The sequence below is a fragment of the Python bivittatus genome, unplaced genomic scaffold, assembly GCF_059951505.1.
Source record: "Python bivittatus isolate LINGU-HERP-01145 unplaced genomic scaffold, Pbiv_v1 ctg000020_np1212, whole genome shotgun sequence".
Classification (NCBI taxonomy): Eukaryota; Metazoa; Chordata; class Lepidosauria; order Squamata; family Pythonidae; genus Python; species Python bivittatus.
The window spans coordinates 42,006,416-42,021,070 of NW_028277030.1; the positions used below are offsets into that span (position 1 = coordinate 42,006,416).

The following is a 14,655-nucleotide window of genomic DNA, read 5'->3' on the forward strand; positions in this document are numbered from 1 at the left end:
GACAACAGTGGAATGCTATTGGACTGTAGCATGGAGGTTCTTTCAGTTTAGAGGGTGTGTTTCCAGTTTTGGTCATTCCTGTGCCTTGTTCCCAGACTTTAAGTGCCCAATAAAATAAACTTACATTTGGAACCCTTCCTTGTTTTCCCACTGTACACCAGTATTTATTTTTACTATAGTAAATCTATTAAAAGGAAGAATATAAAAAGAACTCCATAATACATATTATTTGCTAGCAATAAAACCATCTCTCTTTGCAAGTTGATACCTTCCAGTATATTGAGCTTTGGCTCCCATAATTCAGATATGGCCATCGCTCTTTCTAGAAATTGGGGAACTTAAAATCCAACATGGCTTCCAGCTGTGGAAGACTGATCTAAAAAGCAACATGTATGTGTTTTCAGAGGGTTAATAGTTTTATTTATGCATATTCAAAGAAACTCTACACTATATGTAGGCATTTTTATTGAATGCTTACTAAATTTTTAAGAAGCATTCAACTTTTATCAGAAAGCTACAGCTTTCATTTTGTAAGCCCTTATTGCTTATATAAGCAGTTATTTTATCTAAAATAATGAATGCTTTTTACAGAAACAGAACTTGGGTACATTCTTTACCAAATTTCAAGGACAAAGTCAATAGAAATCCTACATCCAGGCTATTCTATTACTTACAAAAAGTACACCAATAGAAATGGCATTCAGTGTTTATCTACTGCAATGGTGTTGTCAGTATGAATACCACAACAGTGACCTTAGCTATTAAATCAGGCTGTTTTTATGCTTGGCATTTGTGTGCCTGTTTTGATAAGACAGAAGGAATATGTTCAGTGCAATAGTGAACTCCTAAAGATTATTAGCACTAACAGGTACTTCAGTAAAACATATGTTGGTAAAGTCTTTCTGTCAAAATATAATCTTACAAGAAATTGTGAAGATGCACAGTTCTTATTCCATTTTGAAAAATACTAAGCACAGTTCAATCTATTCAGATAAAACTTTCTTTTGTCAGATATGTAGTGGGTATTTTTTGTAAAATTGCAGATTTTTTTTCCTGTTCAAAGTTTCATGTTTCACAGAGGCAGTCCAATGGTTATGTTTTGAAGTGTTCTGTTTTAATGATGCAAAAAGTGTAGAACCTTAGCATTTTTTCCAGATGAAGATGATAAAAAAGAGTGGAAGTAGATCTATTTTCTTGTGAATTAAAAGTATATTTTGTCATTCTTTAAAAATAATCTTTGAGCAGGATTTTCACTTAAACATAGCAACATAAAACCAAAATTATTTTTACATTTCTCTCAAATGTAGGGTGAACATGGCTTGACAGGGGACAAAGGTGAAGTGGGAGAAAAGGTAAATTATACTGAATTTTGCAAATTGATTTTGCTTGGTATAACTAAATATTGATGTAATAATTTCCCACTTTATTTGATATCCATCTCTTGTTATTTTGTATACAAATCCCTGTCCTGTGTGAGTGAATGACACTGTTGTTAATTACAAGGCATATGGTGTATAATAAGAAGGCTGCTTAAAAATGTGATAATTGATGTTTTCATTGGATTGTGGGCACCGATCATATTTCATTTTAAGATTAACAAAAAAAAAGTCATATGTTATGAGTTTTCTAGTGGTAATTAGATATATACCAACTAGCCAAGTAGCTCTTTTTAGACCAGTCTGGGTTTTTTTTGTTTGTTTTTTTGCTGTTTAAGGCCAGCTTTCAGAGAACAGGCTTTATTTTAAAGATATAGGCAATTGTTTATTTAGGATGTGTGTGTCTGTATGTATGTGTGTGTATAATTTTTATTAAAAGTTTTAAGAACAATAATAAGAACTGCACTAGTTCTCTAATTTAGAACAGAAAAAGTGAAAAAAAACAGAAAAAGCTAAAAGTACATTAAGAAAAGCGTCCTTGTAAGCGTACACATAGATGAAATGTGTACAAGATCACGTAATTAATTAGAATATAATACATAACACATCACGTTAGGGGGGAAATGCTTAAAAGAAAATAGAAGAAAATAGAAAAAAAGAGCAAGATATAAAGAAAGATATAGAGAAATAAAGAAGTAGTTTCCGATATTCTTCACAGCACTTATAAGCAGTTATAAAATATAATATAAGCAGTTATATTTAACCTCTCTAAAATTGTTTATTTAGGTTTTTATTCTACTTTTTCCTCCATTCCATTTATTTATTCATATATTTATTTATCTTATTTATTGCATATTCCCACACATACATTCTAAGCCTCTAGGGTTTCAGTCTCCATTTTTAATTTTATTTTGAGACCATCCCTGTTTTTTTGAAAACATTTTTTAACATTTTTCTGTGCTTCAAGGAACTATGACGGTATACCTGTCCTTGCCCTATCCCCACCCCATTTCACCTTCAGAAAAGGCCTACCAAGTCAATTATGTAGAAGAAAAATGTCTGCACTGTGCTGTATATCAGCTTCATGGCTAAGTAAAGACTGAACCCAAACTGCCCCAATCCTCTTCTGACACGTTAATTACTAACCATCCTGTCTTTTCAGTAATTGCACAACACTTAATAATTGCACAACCACAAGTATAAAAAAACAAAGCTGGACCAAGATTTATGTTTAATGTCTCATCCTTTAACTGTTATTGTTAAATTAAGTCGATTCCACACTACAGAAACATAATCCAAACCAGATTTATCAGCCTGTTGAGTCAATTACATTATGAAGGACCAACTTTCCCAAACTGCAGATGTTAGGATTGCTACTCCTAGAATTCACAGCCAGTCCAACCATATGAAGTTGCTGATCCCATGCATCTGGAGACCTCCAGGTTGTAGAAGGTTGAGCTATATCTGCTGACACACTGGTCATATAATTAAGCTGTCCTTGTAAGCGTACACATAGATGAAATGTGTACAAGATCACGTAATTAATTAGAATATAATACATAACACATCACGTTGGGGGGAAATGCTTTTAAACTGGGAATACTAAGACATTTAATGCAGCCAAAATTTCACTGACTTCTTTACATGCAGTTTTTCTTTTTTTATTATTGCAAACTGTTGCAGAACTGGGAAGAAACTATCTTAACTATAAGAATAGAATTGTTAGGAATTGACAGACAGAAACTGAACTGAACTTCGTATGGCATATTACTGTTACAGATTGGCTGGAGCTGATATATTTTCATGCATTTTTAGAGTAAAGAAATTAAATGAATATGAAAATGTACTTTTGTTAATGTTTTATCTTACTGGACTCAGTATATGAAATTGGCTAATGCTTTATAGCATCAGTTTTAAGCTTGCATGTTATTCAGTAGAATTCACTGGACAAGATTTTGTTTTGACCAGTATAATATGACTATCCATGCCAAACTTTCCTATCTGTTAACTGAATATTGATTAAGTCTCAAATCACACTCATCCCCTAACTGATGTCACCTAGAAAATATACAAGTAAGTGGTTCCTCTAAAGAAGTGAGATGAATAATTGAAAGGACAAATAGAGCTTGCATTCAGGCTACTGTTGTTTCTTTGTGGCAAGGCAACAAAAATGAACAAGGAGAGGATGGCTATACAGTTGTGTGAAAAAGAAAGTACACCCTCTTTGAGTTCTATGGTTTTACGTATCAGGACATAATAAAAATCATCTGGTCCTTAGCAGTTCTCAAAAGTAGGTAAATACAACCTCAGATGAACAGCAACACATGACATATTCCACCATGTCATCATTTATTTTACAAAAATAAAGCCAAAATGGAGAAAACACGTGTGAAAAACTAAATGCACCTTATGATTCAATAGCTTGTAGAACCACCTTTAGCAGCAATAACTTGAAGTAATCATTTTCTGTATGACTATCAGTCTCTCACATCGTTGTGGAAGAATTTTGGCCCACTCTTCTTTACAACATTGCTTCAGTTCATTGAGGTTTGCGGGCATTTGTTTATGCACAGCTCTCTTGAGGTCCCACCACAGCATTTCAATCAGGTTGAGGGCTGGATTTTGACTGAGCCATTGCAACACCTTGATTCTTTTCTTTTTCAGCCATTCTGTTGTAGATTTCCTGGTGTGCTTGGGATCATTGTCCTGTTGCATGACCCAGTGTTGGCCAAGCTTTAGCTATCGGACAGATGGCTTCACATTTGACTCTAGAATACTTTGGTATAGAGAGGAGTTCATGGTCAACTCAATGACTGTAAGGTGCCCAGGTGCTGTGGCTGCAAAACAAGCCCAAATCATCACCCCTCCACCACCGTGCTTGACGGTTGGTATGAGATGTTTGTGCTGATATGCTGTGTTTGGTTTTCGCCAAATGTGGTGCTGTGCATTATGGCCAAACGTCTCCACTTTGTTCTCATCTGTCCAAAGGACAGTGTTCCAGAAGTCTTGTGATTTGTTCAGATGCAACTTTGCAAACCTAAGCCATGCTGCCATGTTCTCCTGGCAACCCTTCCAAACAAACCATACATGTTCAGTCTTTTTCTAATTGTACTGTCATGAGCTTTAACATTTAACATGCTAACTGAGGCCTGTAGCATCTGAGATGTAACTCTTGGATTTTTTGCAATTTCTCTGAGCATTGTACAGTCTGACCTTGGGGTGAATTTGCTGGGACATCCACTCCTGGGAAGTTTGGCAACTGTCTTGAATGTTTTCCACTTATGAATAATCTTCCTCACTGTAGAATGATGGACTTTAAATTGTTTGGAAATGGCCTTATAACCCTTCCCAGATTGATGGGCAGCAACAGTTGCTTCTCTAAGATCATTGCTGAAGTCTTTACTCTTTGGCATTGTGTTAACACATACCTCAATGCATTGTCGACTCTTAGCAACCGCATAGATTTTTCTCCATGCTGTAATGATTACAGTACATTCAAATTCTCTTTGGGAAGAGTCAGTAATGCATTTATTCCTTTGTTAAAAAAAAATGTAATGTTCCAGAGACCTTGTTTTTATTTTTTCACTTCTGGCTTCATGCTGTAAACTCCTATGCAATATTGTTACATCAGTGTATATTACAAAACCTATAATTATAATTAAAGAAAACAATTGCTGATTGCTAGCTCTTTTTAAACACTCAGAAGTTCTTATAATATTGTGGAATACTGCAACAGACTTCTTGGAATCAAGTCGAAAATCAGGAAACTATTTGTATTGAAGAACACCCATGTTCAAAGACTGCCCCAAAATGAAGAAAGCTGAACACAAAGATTTTTCAGTCAGAATGTCATCATCATCTAGAGTCATGACATTATGTCCCCAAAAATACAGTTGCAAAACATAAGGATGTTTTGGCATAGCTGCTGGGAACCTGCTTAAACCATTAAAAGGACAATAGTTTAAAACTGAGAACATGCTGAACAGAGGTCCCAGGATTTTTTTTTTTCAAAAATCTCTCTCATAATTATTAGCACTAATAAACACTGCCTCTGAGTTTATTTTTTCTGGTGTACCCCTTGTAATCCTATAAGATCAATTACTTTTGGATCTCTTGTAATATAATATATTCCACATAGACAAAACTCGCCAATTTAAAGAACTGCATTATTAAGTTGTCTTCAAAAGAGTGACATTATCACGTCTCAAGCTGCTTGGCAAATTTATGGATGTATAGCTGCAAATTTTAATGGATCTCCAAGGGCTGAAAAAACAAAGGCTGAATTCATTCATTGTGCTAGCCCACAAGTTTATTATAGCCATGATTTGTTGAATAAACTACAGCAGGCACAGTTTACACAACACATCAAATAAACCACAATATTGAGAAGATAAGATGAAATCTCAACTTATCAGTCAATCAGCCAGTCAATCAAAATCCAATCATTACAAGAGATCTTGCAAGTTGAGATTTCATCTTATCTTCTAAATTTTACTCATGGAGAAATCTCATCTTCTCAATCTCATCTTCTCAGTTTTCCCATAGAGTTAATTTAGGAGCAGTTGCTATTATAAGTTAATTCCATTCCAGTATAGGAGTTGCCCAAAGAAACATTGTTTAGTATTTTGTACCTTAAAAATGAGGGCAAGTGAGATGTTATAAGAGCATAAAAATCTCAAAACATTTTTATGGGGACATATGAAATAAGGAATGGTAGCATTATTTAAAAGGAAGTTCTTGAAAAAGGTTTAGGGAGAAGGTTCATTTCATTCATTCCCCCCCCCCTTCTTTGGACACTATGTTAGGGAGCAACAATAGCATAGAAACCTCTAAAAACTGTTGCCTCCATGCATCTCCATTATTTTTTTCACAATCCCCAAGCATCATTTCAAGAAGTACTTAGATTGAAGGTAGATATGGTGGCCACTTAAGAGAATTGATAGCAAGAACCCCTCCCCAAATTTTATCCTTGCATCATTGTTGAAGAGGGAAGGTATCAAAAGCCATTGCCGAAATCCCCAAACCATTTGCCATTTCATTCACCCTTCCCCTGAAAAATCAGGACCGTTCACTCCATTTTGCCACTTGCAAATTCTGTGTAAAAATGGAGGTCATTTTCCAGTAGCCTTAGTCTAAGTCTTTTGAGCCTCACTTATTAGTGTTCAGACAATAATACTATTTGACTGTCTGGCCATCTGTGAGTATAATATTCAATTAATATTCTAGGGCTTTCCACACTTTGAAAAGTATTAAGTAGTGCTTTGGACCTCACACAAGACAATATCTCCCTGCTGTTCATTAAGCAACCAGATTTTTTCCACTAATCTTCCCCAGGAATCTGAAGAAGTTGTGGGTGCTTTAAGGAGTTAATTTATCAGTTAGTATGACTCTTAAAGCAGTGCCATCTTTATTTCAGGCTGACATGGAAGCCTGAAAAAGAGAAGGGCTGCTTTAGTAAACACCAAAGAAATACTGCACTTGCTGGAGGTTTAAGGCATATCTTCTGAATCATTCTGAAGTAAGCAAAACCTTATGATGTTCAGTTTTACTTTTTAAAGCTCTGTTTTTACACTTTCTAGACAAACATGCTGAGAAGTTGAATGACCTAATTTGAATTGGTCACTAGCATACAAAACTTCCACTTGTTTATATAAAGTTGGATGTGATTAGTAATTGCTTTTGGACCTTAAATATATATTGTAAAAGCTCAAAGAAGCCACAGAGATTAAAACCAACTGATGTTGAGGCAGTGAATACTCAAGGCAGTTGAGCTTTCAGGATACAGCCTCACTTTTTTTTTTCATGGCCTTGGCACGTTGCCCAATAATGTGTTTTTTTCCATTCTGAGAATTTAATGCCATAATTCACCATAGCATCCATTGCCACATAGTAAGTTAGAAGAGCTATGCTGAAGCAGAGAAAAGATCTGCTTTTAGTCCACCATTATGTTTCCATAGTATGATCCAGATGGTTACAGCACCCTTTAGCTTGAGTTCCCCAGCAACTGGTGTCCCAAGTGTCTCTCTTTTGAGTTGATGTCAATAATGATATCTTAAGCAAAAGTATCAACATAAATCTCATTGTCTAACCAGGTGTCTGCTTTTGATTAGCCACAGCTTAGTTTATTCCCCCGACTCTTGTGGTCTTGCAGCTAATATGCTTGAAGGGGAGACCCTTCAGACAGTCACTCATCCCTTAGTCACCTCACAAGACCACTGTAATGTGCTCTACATGAAGCTGCCCTTGAAGACCACCCAGAAGCTTCAACTGGTGCAGAATGCAGCAGCCAAGCAGTGATGGGTATGTCACAATATGCTCACGTATCCCCTCTGCTATGTGAGCTGTACTGGTTTCCAGTTGGCTTCATGGCTTACAGCCTAATTACTTGAGGGACTGCCTGTCTCCAAATGTTTCTGCCCATCCAGTGAGGACAAGCAGAATGGGCATGCTTCAAGTCCTGTCAATTAAACAATGTCATCTTGAGAGACCCAGGGAATCTGCCTTGTCAGTGATGGTATCTGCCTTCTGGTGTGACATTCCCCCCACACATCTGCTCCTACCTTAATGATTTTTTAGAAACTGTTAAAAACCTTTTTGGCCTTGGGATGGGATGGCTGCGGAGGCCCTGCTGTTTTTGTTTTTTGTGATGCTGAGGTAGTCTTCCATTTGGCTGTTTCGTTTTATCTGTGTGTGTGTGTGTGTGTGTGTGTGTGTGTATATATATATTTCTTTTCCTTTTAATTGTAAACCATCCAGAATCACTGAGAAGTTGGGCAGCCTCTAAGTAAAATAAATACAACCATAGTTAAGGTTTACCAGAGCCCATTGGATTAAAATGAACAATAAGCTATGACTGAACAAAGGCTTCTAAACTAGCAACTCCAGAGAAAAGGAAAGAGAGAGCAAGTATGCCCAAGTCTTACTGTAGCTAATTTTCATATCTGTCATTTAGCATTATGTGTAAACCCAACTCTTGTAGTACATAATAAAAAAATTGGAAGGACAAGAATATTGCAACAGTAAAATATGTGTTGCTGTTTTCTAGTTAGCAGTTGTGTAGTATTATTTTTTAACATGAGTTCAACATAATATGTTGATTAAAGATTTCATATGGATATAATTTCTAATATTCTGACTGGAAAATAAAAACTTATAGCAGCCACTTTCCCAGTGGTCTGCAATACATTGCAATACAGTCAGGCTAGTTTGAGATAATCATATGTATAAAAGATGCTTCTTGAAAGAAGATACAGAAATGAAGAGGATGAAAAAGTCTTAATGTGAGCACATAAGAACAGAATTGTGGAATATACAGTATATAAATCACATTTTGTTTCTGATCAGCAGATTCCATGGAGTGGAGAATACATACGCTAATTTGCAATGTTTCATTTTCTTACATAGAAAAGAGTAAAATAATTAAGTATATTAGAGTGCAGGCACTGGTTTCAGTTTCCAGCAGTGAATGTTCAGGTTCAAATAGTCTATTCTGGAGAAATAATTCAATCTATATAAAATCCATGAAGTATTTCTAGCAAAGAACATGGCTTCCAGCGTGACTGCTTTAAAGCCAAGTATTGATTTTCCCGGGTTGAATAATGGTATCCATAACATTGTGAGAAGATACAAATTGAAAGAAAATAGAGAAAGAAAACCAGCATACAGTAAACTCCTTTGCTCTCAGAAATACCTGTGGGGGATTCAGTCTAAATGAAAAGGAATGATTAAAAAGACTTTACTTCTAGTTGAGAAAAGCATGGGGCCCAACCTATTGAATGTTTATTTGGAAACAAATTCCTAATGGTCATCAGTTGTGTTTACTCATAAGTAAGCCAGCATAGGGTTTCAGTATTTAAAAAGTCCAGTACATCAGCTAAATAACTGCAAGAATTTACTTTTTTGGGAAAAAAAGACAATCAAAGCTGAATAGATTACGCTTACAGCAGTCTCTATAACACTTCAACAAATGTTTGGAATAACACTGCTTACCTGCCTAGAAGGCCATTTCCTCACTACACTAAAGACAAAATATTTTATTATCACTCTGACCACTAGACCTGTTGCTGTACATCTACAAACTCACTCGCACAGTCTCAAAGATGTGCTTTTTTCCCCCATTTTAGCATTGGGAGAAAAGTAAGTTGTTCTGGAAACTGCTCCCCACCCCCAACCTGACCAAACTGGGCATTATTGACTTGAGCTTGAGATAAAAATGTAACAAATACTTAAGTGAAGAATATGAACTGAGTCACAGTGGTAGCAGATACTGTACATTATGGAATGAAACTGAAGTGTATGAAGTCAGGCTGAACAGAATGTACTCCCCAGTCTACCACACAGTTGGCATGGTTGCAATCACTGACTACACAGTACGTACCAGCCTCTAAAAAAAAAAAAAGAGCATCACTCTACTGAAGCCACAGAAAGTATAGAGATCTTAAAAAATGCATTCCATGAAAGTAATTCCATTTGTCATCTGCTGACAGAAAAAGATTGGCTCTTCACTACCTATAAAAAGAAAAGGGAATGGGCTAGATGGTCTTTTATTTATTTATTTATATATATATATATATATATATATATATATATATATATATTGCACAGTCTCAATGTTTTCCAGCTAGAGAAAAATCAAATCAAAAATCAAACTGTAAATACAGTAAGATTAAATATTGACCCTGTTGTGCGAACCTATCAGAGCACCTCCAGCTTTTGTTTTCCCTAGGAGATGGATTATGTCATCCACTTTTGAAGATCATTGTATATCTGCCCCTTTCCTGGTATTTCATTTCTATAAAGAGGAAGGAGAACATTGATTATGTTAATATTTTATTTTCAAGGTTTGTTTCATTTTTATTAATGGGAGAACATGTTTCCAGGCAGCATGAATGCAATCCAAAGATGCCTCCAAGCTGGATTGCCTTCATATTGGATTTCTGTCTGTAACAAAACAGAACAAAAGCTGAAAGGCCTGTGACTTCAGTTCAGTGATCCAATTCACTAAATTTAAACATCTGGAGGGAAATGACTAGGCATTACGGTAATGTGGTTCCAATTAATACGGAGCTGTAAATTGGTAGTCTTGAAAATGCAAATTCAGTGATAGAATTTAGGCCTGGAAGTGACCTTAAATGCCATATAGTCCATCTGTTAGTCATAACCAGATTGCCAGCAAGTGTGTTTTTTTCCTTTTTGTAGGCTTTGGGAAGAGTCAGTGGTTTAGACCAGCATTGCAAGTGCTCTCTACGAGGATGTAAAATGTAAAAGTACAGATTCTCTTCATGATTAATAAATGGGGTGACCTGTACAGCATAGGAATAGGGAGGGAAAAAGAAGCCTTTTACAAGAAAGCTGTATCATTTATGCTATCTCTTATTGGACATGTTATGTGACAATATAGGAATTCAATACTAAATTATGAAAAGATGCATCGCCTCGCTCTTAAAAGTATGAATTATGTATAAAAAAAGTAAAGGGTTTGCTTGAAGAATTAAGGAGACAAACAAAGGAAGGAAAATACACAATATTTATTGGACACATAGAGCTTCTAACAATTAGTTCTTCGTTCTTTGTTTTCTGATTCCCTTTTCAATTATTCTTTTCCTTCCCCTAGCATACTGTTCTCATTTTCTTTTGCGTTTCTCAAATACAGGTCATCAGTTGGTTCAAAATGATAGCTAGGATTTCACATTTGTGGGACATCAGTCTGAAATACTTTAGAAATGAGCAGAGTACTATCAATGTTTTATAAATTTGCCTTTTTCACAAATCTGGTATTTAGTGGATCGTATAAAATGATGACAAGGTGAGGAAGCTGGCATTATCCAGGATTTTTGTCTGTCTATTTTTCCTTTTGTGGGTGCCATCTTAAATTCAGGATCATCTTTCCTCTGAGCAATATGGTATTTGTTCAAGCTATGCAACCTTTCTTGACTATTTGGCTGTCCCAGGTTCACTGTATTGACTTACAAAATATGAATCTTACTTCAGAGAGCTAGCAGCTAAGATTTTGGATTTTTTTCACATGATGCAGTTTCATTCAATTCTTAAGGATGGCCTTCCCATTGGATCTGCTGCAGTACTAAGTATACTTACTTTTCAGTAAGTCTCACTGACTATATGGATTATACTATTAAGATACAATGTCACCCACTGAATTCTCATGTAAGCAAATCCTTCTGGATATCAACTTTCCACCCCCCTATATCTTATGAAATGGCATCTCATATGTTTGGCTTGTATGTTTAAAAAAAACACAGAATGTTTAAAAAACAATTTATGTTAATATAGTGCTTTTAAAAACCCATAAAATGCAAATATTTGGTTTTATTCTGCAGGTTTTACATATTCAAGTATATACATAGAGAACAGTGGGACCCCTTGATATATAATTAATTCCAGTCTGTGTCTTCCATGTGCATATTGAAGAGGTTTGTGAATATCTCTATTGTTCAAAACAATTTCGTAGATACTGCCGTGGCTCTTATTTTCGGCCACTGTTACAAGAATGCTGTATAAACTCATTTCTCCCAGATAGTAACATTGGAGTAATCTGGGACTTATGACAGGGTAGTAAGATAACCTTATCTGAATGGTCTATATCATACAGCTAGCTGAATTAATCCAGTGAATCATGAAGATACTCTGATCTGATTTCTCTAAATAGATAAGTATTTAAAAGTTTGACATATTTCACATAATATTGTTTTCCTTCCTTGATAAAGATGGTAGTGCATCACGATCCTTTTCATTTGTTTATTTCCATAGCCATTTGTAATTTCCATAGTTATCCTTGTTCCTAGTAAAAGCAAGATTAAATACATAGAGAGATACAGCCTCCTACTACTGAAATGCGGCTAGTATATCTTCATGAAAAGCACTGGGTGGCCATTAGATGGCAGCAAGGATTTTCTCTATCTCTTTCTGCCATCTAATGGTCATTTGAAGTTTTCACCCCAGCTATGATAGTGTAACTATACTGGAATATCTTTCACTCTCATTTATACAATGCTCAGATCAGATGGGGGAGCGGGGGGAGAGATAAGACTAAATAACATTAGTGCTCTTAATAATGCATAGTGATCCTCTGGGTATTTATTCTTACTTAGTTGAGCTGTCATGAACTTTTGAGAATCCATAATAAAATTGTGAAGGTCAAAGAAAGTATCAGAGAAGAATGAGAACTGGTTAAATGCTACTGCTCTTTACATTAAAAAGTGCTTTTACTCTAAACCCTGGTTTTAAATAAAACAATCTCAGAGTTCTCTCCTTCTCTTACCTCCTTCCATGCATCAGTAGAAAATCTGTAATTTAATATCTCAGTATAAACAGGTTTCTTATCTTGGACAGTATATAAATACCTGCAATTTGTTCTTGTTTTAATACATCATGTTTAATGAAAATATTATTCTAAACTTTTAACAAAGTCAAATGACAACAAACTTAGTACAGTAGTACAAACAGATATGTAGAATAAGCTATAGTTCACTTTTTGTGTGGGAAATGGACAATTTGGAGTAGAGAAATGAAGGGAAAAGTATGTTCATATTCCCATAAGTATTCGTTTTCCTGTGGAGGTTTTACCTTTATCTGGAACCCTGCGATGAGAAAAGAAGTCGGGGTCTTTTCAGGAGAAATGCCGTTGGGAGGGGAAAGGATTTAAACATTCTCTCATGCAGTCACTCCAATTTAGAGTCTCCGCTTGCTTCACTGCCGTAAAAAATCAGCTGATGTTACATATTTCTGCATGAAACATTAAATCTGGACCCTGAGATGATTATTTATAAATGGCAAACAAGGCACATTGTTTAACACATTGCCAAAGAAAAACCATATGGGAAAACCCCTATTCTTTGGAATAGTCCCCAAAGGTAGGTGCAGCAACTAACCTTCTGCAAACAGTTGAAAGCTGTTTTATTCCAGCCCCAGTTGATTGAGGGATGGGACAATTAAAAGCATTAACTTGAAGATTTATGTTGTTGTTTTTATAATTTTATTTTCGTTCAAAATAATGTTATTAAAAGTTTTAATTGCAACAGTAAAAGATAATACAAACTAAGGAAAAAAAAGAGGGGCAAAAAAGCAAAGCAAAAAAAAAAAAAACAACCCTAAGAAAGCAACTTTCCACCCTCATCACAAGTATAAACAATTTCATAATCTCTTCACCTCCTCTCAGTTAACAGATATAAAACTCTTCATCCCATAACTCATCTCTTAACTAGGAAAATCCAGTAAGTAATGTCTTCTCCAATTCAGGCGTCAGCAAAAAGTCCAAACAGAGCCCTAAAATAATAAGATTAATTAACATATATAAAACTCTGCAAAGTTTTTCCATTCCAAATGCCAACAGTTCCAAAGAGAACCATCCCAAATAGCAACATATCCCATTCAAATAAACATTCCATATCTCAATTCTTAACTATAAATAAATCCACATTTAACAAATACAAAGTAATCCCAGTATCCTAATATATACAAAAGACTAAAACTTAACATAACAAAGAGGGATATAAAAAGACAGTTAAATGCAAAGCGAGTTTAAATGCTGTCAAATTAGGATACATAAAGTAACTGTAGGGGGATAAGTTTAAATACCATGTTAAATGTAAGCAAATTCAATGCACATCATTTTTCCAGTCCAGATATCAGCAAATCCAAAAAGAACCACCCAAAATAGCAACATGTCCCATTTTAGCCCTGGCCAAATAAACCGACTTTGTGTTCTTTCTTTTTAAGCAAAACAAAGTTGTTCTTTAATCCATTCAGATGACTATTGATCCTTATTTCAAATTTCTTCAATATTTTGTACAGTCCAGCAAAAAGAAATTTTTCCAATTGCTCTCTAGGATTGTCAGCCACTCCCCCCCCCTTAAAAAAAAAGTTTTTCACATAGTGGGTTATGATGGTTGGAGCTAGAATTTCATCTGAGGGAACAACCAATCATGGCCCTTAGAATATCACACATTAAAGTTGTATGGTAGCAACATAGCACAAACTATGCTATACACCATAAAAGTGGGCTGTGGGGGCAGCAAGATTTAGGGCAATTTAATATTCTGCTGGCTCCAGAAGAGGAGGGGAGGGAAGTATGGCAAAGTGGCTGGATGGATGTGCCTATAACTATTTTGTATTAAATAGGACACAGGGCCATCTTAAATGCAAGTAATCCTTCCATTTTAGTGTTGAAATTACGTTTTTCTCCAAATTATCCCTGCTTAGATGGAGGTACCTTGATGTTGCCTTTGGGTGCCAAGGACTTTTCAGAGATAAACCCTAGCCT

General features: G+C 35.4%; 1 protein-coding gene across 1 annotated transcript in view; it reads left to right on the plus strand.

The window, feature by feature from the left end:
* COL19A1 (collagen type XIX alpha 1 chain) overlaps positions 1-14,655 on the plus strand; it is a 219,644-nt gene that overhangs the window by 86,114 nt on the left and 118,875 nt on the right. The window contains exon 10 of the mRNA XM_088137595.1: positions 1,308-1,352. Within this exon, the coding sequence (XP_087993721.1) occupies positions 1,308-1,352 (45 nt within the window). The remainder of the gene's footprint in view (positions 1-1,307; positions 1,353-14,655) is intronic.